The sequence below is a fragment of the Etheostoma spectabile genome, chromosome 14 (assembly GCF_008692095.1).
Source record: "Etheostoma spectabile isolate EspeVRDwgs_2016 chromosome 14, UIUC_Espe_1.0, whole genome shotgun sequence".
NCBI classification, from domain to species: domain Eukaryota; kingdom Metazoa; phylum Chordata; class Actinopteri; order Perciformes; family Percidae; genus Etheostoma; species Etheostoma spectabile.
Genome location: NC_045746.1, coordinates 16022184 through 16033092, shown reverse-complemented (window position 1 = coordinate 16033092; position 10909 = coordinate 16022184). Strand labels below are relative to the sequence as shown.

General features: G+C 38.0%; 1 protein-coding gene across 1 annotated transcript in view; it reads right to left on the bottom strand.

Moving 5' to 3' along the window:
- Positions 1-2154: 2154 nt before the first annotated feature.
- The window catches only part of med30 (mediator complex subunit 30), a 42780-nt gene continuing 34025 nt past the window's right edge, over positions 2155-10909 (bottom strand). Inside the window, exon 5 of the mRNA XM_032534803.1 lies at positions 2155-3006. Coding sequence (XP_032390694.1) covers positions 2911-3006 — 96 coding nt within the window. The 3' untranslated portion in view covers positions 2155-2910. The remainder of the gene's footprint in view (positions 3007-10909) is intronic.

The following is a 10909-nucleotide window of genomic DNA, read 5'->3' as shown; positions in this document are numbered from 1 at the left end:
GACTACAATTGGCAACAGAGATCATAGATTAGCTCTTTTTGCTGACAATTTCATTTTATTCTTAAAACAATTAAACACATCCATACCAGCACTGTTTAGATCTGCAGATATAAAGTAAATGTTTCAAAATCATCACTAATGCTGTTTTATGGAATGAAAGACCAATAAAAGCCAATACTTATTACTTTCAAGCTCTTATCTGATTTTACATATTTGAACATCAAAATAAAACTCTATTTAGCACCGACAAACTATAAAGTAATAATGAACTCAGTAGATAAATATATAGAAATGTGGATGCCCTTACCTATATCTATGATAGGGAGAATAAATATCTTAAAAATGAACATATTGCCTAAATTTTCTTTGTGTCACCCACAAGTATTTTTAAGAAACTCACAGCACTCTTCAGGAAATTTATATGGAATATGAAATGTCCTTGAATATGCTTATCTCTGCTGTATGTTACTGTTGATACTGGGGGGCTGAAATGTCCAAATCTTTATTGATACTATTCAGCAAGGCCAATGGCGGCATTCAGAAACATTTTTTGTGGCTCCTGAACATGACATGAAATGTATGCTGCGCAAATTGATTTTTCAGTTTAGCTAAAATTACACATTGTACCATTGACCCTGTCTAACCTACACATGACTTATACAAACTTGAAACTTATTTACTTTTAATACTTTTTAAATGCTTTCTGAATTTTGTCTTAGATCAAGACAATTTGTCTGGGACAAGGAAATATTGTGAAAAAAAATATTTAATCTGCAGTAGACTAGAGTGAAACAAAAACCCAGTTTGGGCCTCAGTTCTTTAGAATCAAGGACAAATTCTCCACAATTCGCACAGCAAATAGTCATACCAGCTTCTCCTAAATTCCATTCCTCCACTGACACTGTTTAATTTATTGTAAACATCAGAGTATAACCTAGCAAATTTTTATTCGATTTTATCATTTGCATTGACAAGTACTCAGTCCCTGACTTCTGCCTTGGCACAGGTCGGGGAGTCCCACACTCCATTTGTACAGAAATAATTCTGCTTCGCCCTCGGAGATAAAATAACCACCTTTGTATTAGACAACTGAGGAGGGGTTTATTATTCACTACTCAGAGCATTGATTTTTCTTCTTTTTACCCGCTGCTCCAATGCTGCATCTGTCCTTCTGGGTCTCCCTGAGGACCATACCCTCATAACACATCTTAGATATGACCCCGTCTTTGCTCTGAATTATTAAACGCACCCATATCATGCATATTATCTCATGCATATCTGAGCTGACAGTGGGGTGTTTGTGTGTGCGCACATGTACTCAGATTCTAGCTCATGTTTGTATTGAATGAGGTCCTTTATGAATTCTTCTTTCTCTCTCTTACTTCATCTGTCATTTCTCTTCAATAAAACAATTTTGTCTGGGTAAAGATACGAAACGTAAGCAGAGACCAAAAGCTCCACCTAGTAAAATTAGCTGGCCTCATACAGTATCAAAAAACGGCCAGTATTTATCATGCGCCCGAGGAAATCACTCCTAAATACATTAAATTTACTGATAGGATCTCCTGAGTGATAGGGAAGATTTTTTGTCCCATTTAAGACTATTTCTGCAGAAATGAATCAAACTTTGATCACTCTCAATACATCCTCAGATAATGGTCCAATTACACATTATTTATCTACTTACTAAAAACAAGCTGCACTCATGCAAACCGTGGGTTTATTGATTTGATAATTTATTTATTCCTATAAAATAACATATCGCTGAGCCACATTTAAGGGTTATCATTATTTTGTTACGGTGCAGTACCCAACCAAGCTCGACCGGTAAAATGGCTGGGTTGACATAACTTTGAGCATATTATCTTATCTCAGATACATCAGTATCTGTGCATAGGACGGCTGATAAGTAACAAGAAATGCCAAACTAGGTTTAAGATTTTTAAGAAACACTGCCACCGTAGCCTTATTTGTCCACCAAAGAGCACTGACAAGCTGATTCTTACAATGTAAAATGTCAAGAGGAATCTGTATCTAGATTATTTTTTGTTACTATAATCCGACATATAGTTTACTATAGATTAACTTTTAGTGCAAGGAGTGATTTTGAAATGCTTGATACACAGACGAACAAAAGCACAGCACAACAAAGCGTTGACTTCTTTTTTTTAAATCACAGCAAGATTTACAGTTCAGCAGAATCCTTAAAGTATTGTATTGACATGTCAAGTCCAATCAGAGTAGAGCATGGATGAGTTTACATATTACATCAAATAAGAAAGCAGGTCAATATAGTAAGAATAAGACTCATAACTTGGCCACAGTGTTTGTCCTTCTTAACATTTTTATGGATCATATAAAAGCATTTTAAATGTAGGGCTTCCCTTGATTTAAATACTTGTAATTGGCAGAAGTTTGGGATTAAATAGAATATACCAACGTGATACAGGCATAACCCCCTTTCTTGAGCTAGTGCCTAGAAAAACATAACACTTAATATTTCAACTATTAATTCAATATGTGGATTGAAATACAGAATATCGAGGTAGGCATAATTTTTTCTGTCATCGACCAGTCTGATGTCACCTACCCCCTCCTTCCCTCCCTCCCTCCCTCCCTCCCTCCCGGTGTTTTATTGGGCCTCTCTTCATGTCTCTGTGGTGTCAAGCGCCTTTTCGTCTTCATGTGTCTCCTGTCGGTTTTCCTTCTATTGTTTTACTTCTTCTTCAGGAAACAGGGTTATATTTCCAAAGTCCCTATTTCTTCTGTAAAGTGCAGCCTCAGCCAGCCTGTGGTACCCTGTCGCACGTCCAGTTCACAACCAAATAATCCCATTTTTGGGGGAATTTTGTGTGTGAGTGTGTGTGTGTGTGTGTGTGCGCGTGCGTTGTATATAAAGGTGTGTTTGTTTTAGCTCCTGACAGCGAGCATGGAGTTGATCTCCCAAATGAGGTTGCGGAGTTGGTCCATGATCTGCTTCAGCTGCTGGTTCTTCTGCTTTAGCTTCTACAGGAAACAATGACAAAACGCAAACAAAATATTACATATTTTAGATGTAAAACCACAAACAAATATGAATTTCATAGTGCATTTGTTTCTGCTAAAACAATGAAACTACAGGTTAACAAAAGAAGGTCAAGGTCAAACAAACAACAAAATACAAAACATTTTCACGGCTTACAAGGTATTAAAGTTGCACGTATACTGTAGCTTTAAAAAGTCCCATGGAGCCAGATTTGAGCACTACATTAGCATCATGCTATCAACACAGCATACACTTCACACTTTCTACACCACTGCAAGTCCTGTGAAATATAATTTATTTGACCACAGAACTGAGACAAACAGGTTCCAGATGTAATCTAGTTCCTAATGACTGTTTCTGTTTTGCTGCTGGCATGAGAAAACAAACAGGGAGGTTTTTATCAGCAGGAAATCCTGTGAGAAACATATTTCAAAGATTCTGTTTCCTGTCTTCAAATTTAGTATCAGTCCCAGTTATTACTGTTGTTACACTATGAAAAACAAGGTTCAACGTTTTTATGCTTCGGTAGTTTTGAAAATGGAGACGGATTCTTTGGAGAGTATAACAGCTATTGCCAGATATAAGTGTGGCAACAAAGCCATATAAAAACCTAAAACCTACAATAAATTCAAACTGATCCTAAGTATTGTAAGCCTGAAATAGCTTATTCATCTGTGCCATTGAGCTCTATTGTGTGCAAAAAGGTACAAAAAAACACATCTCTAGATAATATTTACCATATTTGCCATCTTAGTTTAGCCTGTTAGCATGCAAACATTTGCTAATTATATTAAAAACAGCTGAGCTGATTGGAATGCCATTAGTTTTCAGGTTTTCAGGAAAGTATTGGTACATTAAAAAACTTTGACTCGCTGGTGGCAGCAGATGACAAGTCAGAGAATCACCAAAGTCATCATAATTCATCGCATGGAAATCATGAATGTCTTTACAAAGTATGATGGCATTCCATCCAATAGTTGTTGAGGTATTCGGACCAAAGTGGGGGATCAACGGACCAACATAATACAGCAAATAAATTAGTGTGACTAAAAATGTAATTATATTTGTGACCTATTTCTGAAGATTTACATCCTCAGTAGGAATGAATGGGGCCTGGTATTGAGTACCAAAGACATGGCAAAAAGTCAACGGACTAATGAATTGTTGGTTTAGTTTTTTCATAGGATTTATTGACAGTAAAAAATTAATTAATAAATACCCCCTGCCTTATCTTTTACCGTTTGTATGGGGTGGGGCGAGGATAAATGAAAGTTAGAAAGCCATCTTTAAGTTAATTTCTTTCATTGTATTTTTTGTTCCAACATACAATAAACAACGCTTTCCCACCTGCCCACTGACCTCTCCCCAAACACTGAGTATTTTAGTTGACTTTATCAATCCAAGCCTCTGCTAATCGCTAAACTAACACATCTGGCCTGCCTCAGGGTTGTACAGGTACATCACAGAGGAGCAAACAACCCAATCTCCCCGTCAGTCACTGAGGGCTTTGTCTGCTGACTGCCTCTGAATGCGTTACCAAGATCTCTAAGTCAACAGCTGCCATGGTCTGAAGTACCTCATTGCCCGAGCTTTATACATCAACAAATAATGGCTCCGGAGCTGCTGCTGGAGTCAGAATAAAAACAGGCATTGCTGTCAAATGTGTGCTGCTTTTGAACAAGTAACAAAACATCTACAATCGAAGTTTGGGCAAATTAAGCACCGGCTGTACATCACAGCTACAGCTACTTTTCTTCTGACAGATAGCAAGAGAGGGAGATAGAAAAAAGAGGGGGGTGGGTGGGGGGGGGGGCTACTCCCAGGAGTACTGTATCTGCAGTGCAGTGAAATCTATTAAGATTAATCCATCTCACTCTCTCGGTAACACCTTTAGCCATGACTAATACCAGCCATTTTAACAGTGCAGATAACACCTTGAGCAATCGATTCCACAGCTCTCTTATATCAGTGTTTAGGATTGTCCTTGAAGATATTCCAGAGTGGAACATTTGGAGGCCGTCCAGTCTCTCTCTGGGGGGCTCTCACTGCCTCTTAGCTCTCTCACTTTTTCTCTTTTTATCTCTCTCTTGACTTTCATTAACTGGGGTGTGGTGTGTGGGTGTGTGTGTGTGTGTGTGTGTGTGTGTGTGTGTGTGTGTGTGTGTGTGTGTTACATGGGATATGCCTCATTAACCTGACGAGTAAGTTCTTGAAATATTTCAGTCATTTACTCTATATTAATGAGATGATACTATGAGCTTTTGTAATTTCAGTCAAACACTTTTTAAACAAAGAATATAACACTGGTCCTTTTTTTAACAGAAAAACTTTTTTTTTTATACAGACAACATTTTAAATGGAAAAAGCTGCAATAACAGATACATCTTTCATGCGTTAACTGGCAGATTTGGCTTCAAAGACAAAATGTGCTACTTTTGAATCCAGACTCTACTCTCAGATTTCTTTGAAACCAGACATGAAATTCCACATTTTTCACAGTAGAAATAAGACTATGGAGGCAGCGAAGCCTTCACGGCACATTCACAAAAAGGCTTGCTGGCATACATTGATTTATGAATAACAAGACTGCTATTATCACAGAAATTGTTCAGTAACCTCAGGGAGATATAATTCCATTCATAACCATGTAATTAGCGGAACTCTAATCCTTCACACCTATAATGCGATGTTTGGAAAAAAGGTTATACTACAGAGAACAAAGCACAGAAAAGAAGCTCCGATGCTTTTTTTTTTTTTATCTTGATAACAATGCTTTTACACACATTACACACACTCATTTCTTGGCATGCCACTTAGCAGGTCAGCTCCACAATAGTATTTTTGATGCTTTTGCAGACTAAAACATTAGGCACTTTCTGACATGTCTGACACTGCATCGGCAGCAGCAGAGTGGCCAGTCAAGAACTCATGAAAGTAAACAAGGAAGCGCTGTCTGAGCTCCTGTCTCTGAAGGCCTCCTGCAGACTGGCAGACTGCCTACCTGCTTCAAATAACCTGTAAATGCTGGCAGACGTCGGCGGACTGGTGGAGGAGAGAGTGAAAAAACACAATGACCCGAGATGGAGTGCGTGCGTGTGTGTCTGTGAGGGTCTGTTAGGGTGTGGCTGCACCTGAAAATGTCTGTGTGTGATTTCATTTGTGTGGACGTGCGTCAGACTGCACTAGGGATTGGCATCCATTGAAATAGGTATTGCGACAATACTGACTTTATTAAGCGGGTATTGGCAAAGACGGACCGTCAATCAACAAATCATTTCCAAGAATGAATGTCTTCAAACAACTAGTCAAAACAGAGAAAAGTAAGTAAGTAAGTAAACTTTATTTCTATAGCACTTCTCACAGACCAGGGTCACAAAGTGCTGCACAAGTTTATAAAGAAAAATAAATTAAAACAACATACAGAAACAGTAAAACACAGTATTGAACTAAAAAACAAGTTTAAAAAAGTGGGTCTTTAGTTGTTTCCTAAAAGTGTCTATACAAACAAGAGAACGAATGGTACAAGGTAACTCATTCCAGAGGCGAGGCGCCACAGCTTTAAAAGATCTGTCTCCTCGGGTCTTAAAATGGGTCCGAGGAACCATCAGCAAGTTCAAATTGGACGACCGGAGGTTCCTAGTGGAAACATAAGGCTGAATGAGGTTCTTAATGTAGTCTGGTGCCTGTCCATGAAGAGCTCTAAAAGTCAGTACCAGGATTTTGTAGTGCATCCTGTAAAATACAGGCAGCCAGTGCAAACTTTTGAGAATGGGTGTAATGTGTTCCCTCCTGCGAGTGCGAGTGAGCAGGCGTGCTGCAGAATTTTGCACAACCTGCAGACGCGCAAACTCCCTCTTGTTAAGACAGGTGAACAAACTATTACAATAATCTAATCTCGATGAGACAAAAGCATGAATAATCCTCTCAAGCTCATTATAAGTCACCATTTTACTGAGAAAAGCAGCAAATCCTCACATTTTGTGAATTAAAATTGAATTTGTCCTTAAAGTATTGTTGATAATTACTTCTCTGTCGATCTAATCAATTCAGTTGTTGGGAGGTTGTTTTGAAATATTGCATGGAAGTTTTTATTACATGTAGTAGGTGTGCACACCCACTATTTGTGTGCGGTCAGAGAGTCAGACGAGAAGGTCATGTAAAGCTCTCAGGTGCACTTACGGCACATCTGGGCAGAGGACAAGCCAGGGTGAGATCTGTTTTGCAAACAGTTGTGGTGCAAGCAAACTAAAGTTGCCTTGTAAACAAAAGTCACATGGACTGATAAAGAGTTTGTTTATTGGACAGCGTTTTGGCAACCTGTCCTCTGAAGAGATTTAACATTTTGGCAGCAGGCCAATTCTAGTCCCTGTAACTGCAGCTAAGCTTAATGGACATTTTACAAATTACGTCTGATTCCTATCCAGTAAGAACGGTTTCTAAGACCAAGTTGAACATAGCGTAACTAGAGTCGCACTATGGTTTGACCTACATTGGTTTAATTTCCCACGTTTGTGGGTTTTCAGATGTTATCACTCCCAGCATGTAAAAGTGGAGGTGAAAATCAATCAGCAACAATTTTGATAAGTGGTAAATCATTTAATTAATTTATGAAGCCAGAATTTCAAACATTACCTATTTTCAGCTTCTTAATTTTGAGGATATGCTGCTTTTCTTTGTCGTATAGTAAACTGAATATATTTGTCTTGGACTAACGGTCATTGTCACTTTGGGTTTCAGATAAATTTGATGGACATTTGTCACTACTTTCTGGTAACATAATCTAAATTAACTGGCAGACTAATTGATAATAAAAATAATCTAAAACACCTTGAATGTGGTTAACATGGACATCTTTATCAGTGGTTCTAGCTTTTCAAAAGTGAAGATTCTTTTGCTTTTGAGTGTTTTATATGACAATATTATATATATATATATATAGAGAGAGGGAATGTTATTTGGAGTAAAAAGACATTAAAAGAGGTCATCTTTTGCTCTTAGAATAGAAAATTTGTACTATTTGTTTTACATTTTACTGATTAAACAATAATCAGTAGATTAATGGACGATGAAAAGGACTATTGGTTGTAGCCAGCCATATTTAAAAGCAACAAGGACAGTGATTCGCTATAAAATTGCTTTTGTTTTGTCTGTTACAGTTATGTACGGATTTATTTTTGTGTTTTAGTTAATTAATTACCTGTGTTTGATTTTTCTATGTAAAGCTTTGACTTGGGATTTCCAACATTCAGAAACACAACTCTCACCTGTAGGATTAACATTTTTCGTCTTTTTTCTGTCCTGCCATCATTGCTATAGTAGCGTACAAGTCTCACTTCTTCCTTTGTCCTCAACGGTCTCTTTAAAAAAAAAAGAGTCCTATACAGCTGTTGAGTCACAGACTGACAACAACTAAAGTCCATTAGTCTCTGCAGCTTTTATTCTGACAGTATCTGATGGTTTGTTCACCATCAACTTTATAACAACCCAATCAGTTTGAACTTCAGTTATAAAATAGCCAAAGTTTACACAGAGATGGGTTGTGCGTATTGGAGTAGATGACAGCGGCTCCATCATTAGCTGTAGCCTTTAAAAACAGAACAGTAGGAAAAGGGACGGAGAGCTCTTAGCTAACAGGACAGATGACAGTTTGTTTGAATGACATAGATGAAGGGCTGCTACTCAGTCTTCTTTGCTGCTTCTCTATTTCTGCCTTTCGCAGACACCCTTCTTCATGCTCCCTTTCTCCCATACCCACCCAAATAAGATCAAAGAAGCTGTCCTCAGTGGAAGGGTGTAAGGAAAGAATGAATTTTTAATCAAAATCCCTTTATTAAAATTCTGCTCCAGTGAAACGTTGCCACGAGAGAAGCTGAAACTGCCGTATCATGTCACGACAGATCCAGGCTAGGGCCACCAAAAGACATTCCCTGACCTGAAATCCATTAGTCACAAAATTGGAGATTGCTTTTAATTAAAAGTGAATGGATTTTTGTGACTGCAATACACCACTGCTCAAAAGTCATTCTGTGACAGCTCGGACGCAACAACTCAGCACACAATTGTAATCTGTAAACACTTTGAATTTGCCAAATATAGGCCATCAAACTACAGGGCTTCTTCAGTAGGGTTGGGTATCGTTTTTATTTTTACAATTCTGATGCCGAGACGGTACTTTAAAAACGATTTAGATTCCCTAACCGATTCTTGAAAAACTGTAAAATGACATCAAAAAAGTCTCTTTTCTAGAGTTAAAAATTATAATTTTTTAAAATTTAACAATATATTAATGTTTGAAAGTACTTAAATATATAATAAGTATGTTGCCGCATGTTTCAATAAATTTGACGTGCTTCCCCCTTTGCACGTAATTGTTTTGAAAAATTTGTTGCATTTTGCGATGTTGGAATCCTTGGCTGTGAAAAACAGCCACACTTTCAACCACTTCGCTTTAGACATGTTAAATGCACTAAAAGCTAGCTAGCTAGCTAACGATAGACTAGCAGCGGTGTTATATATGTTTACTAGCAATCATGTGCATTGAATGGTTAATATGCTTTTACGTCCATTTTGGTGAGCCCAGAGTGAAAAGATGGCATTTTAAAAGCCTATATTTGCAGTAACTAGTTAACGGTAGACTACAGAGAGTGTGATATTTTTACGTCAATTTTGGAACAACAGAGAAAAAATATTTCCGTCGACAAAGTGGAACCGAAATGAGGAACAGAAATTTGCGTTATGATCCGGTCCGATTCTTTCTAACCCTATTCTTCAGGATTATCAAGCTTGATAATTGGCAAATGTATATTACTTAATTCTGTTGCTCCACAATAAAGCCAATTGGGGAGTTTTTATGTTTTTAATGTATTAGACCTTTATAGAAAAATCAAGCTAATCTTCTAATTAGGTATTCATCTGCTTTTTAGCCATTTCACCCGTTTCATTTACGATTAAAAACATGACCACCATGCTTTAAGAACGCTAGCATTGCTTTTAATGAGAAGCTATGAGATAATGGTGGGGAAGAAACAACTTAGATTGAAAAACAAACACACACACACACACCACACACCACACACACACACACACACACACACACACACACACACACACACACACACACACACACACACACACGAGGAGAGAGGGGGAATATAGCAAGTGCTTTCACTCAGGCTTCTTCTGCTAATCCGCCCTGTCGCTGACGACTCAAATCACAGCTTTGACTCCAACGGATCTGGCTGGGAATTACAAGTGTTAGTGTCTGAGAGTGAGGAGAAGGGATTAGGGAAAGGAGAGGAGAGGAGAAGAGAAGAGAAAGAGAAAAAGGTTGGAATGGGCTCCAAGTAAAATACCTGGATTCTTTAAGGTCTGCAACCAATGAATCCCTTATCTAATGTTAATGTTACAAAACTGACTGAATAAACATGAAGGACCGCCTTAACTTAAACAATCCAAAGTGTAGATAAACTTCACCAGCGTCAACAAGACAACCGCCAAAATCAATAATTGCAGGAAGCCACTCACAACAAAGGGATGACCGACAAGTTAATTGCCTAAATATTTATCTACGACCCATAATGTTCAAGTGTGTAAAAAAAGGATGAGAGAACCCTTTTGCAATTATGTAAGCACATAATGTAATCTGAAAACTGCTGCCCTGGTTAAAAAAAACAATGTAACCGATTCTATCTCCAGTGGAGTGCAATGGAAATGTCTAAATGACCCCAAACCTTTGACCATAATATACAGTACAGGCCAAATGTTTGGACACACCTTCTCATTCAATGCGTTTCCTTTATATTCATAACTATTTATAGTGGTCCAGCTCACCTCAAACCATCTCAATTGGGTTCAGGTCCGGTGACTGTGGAGGCGCAGCACTCC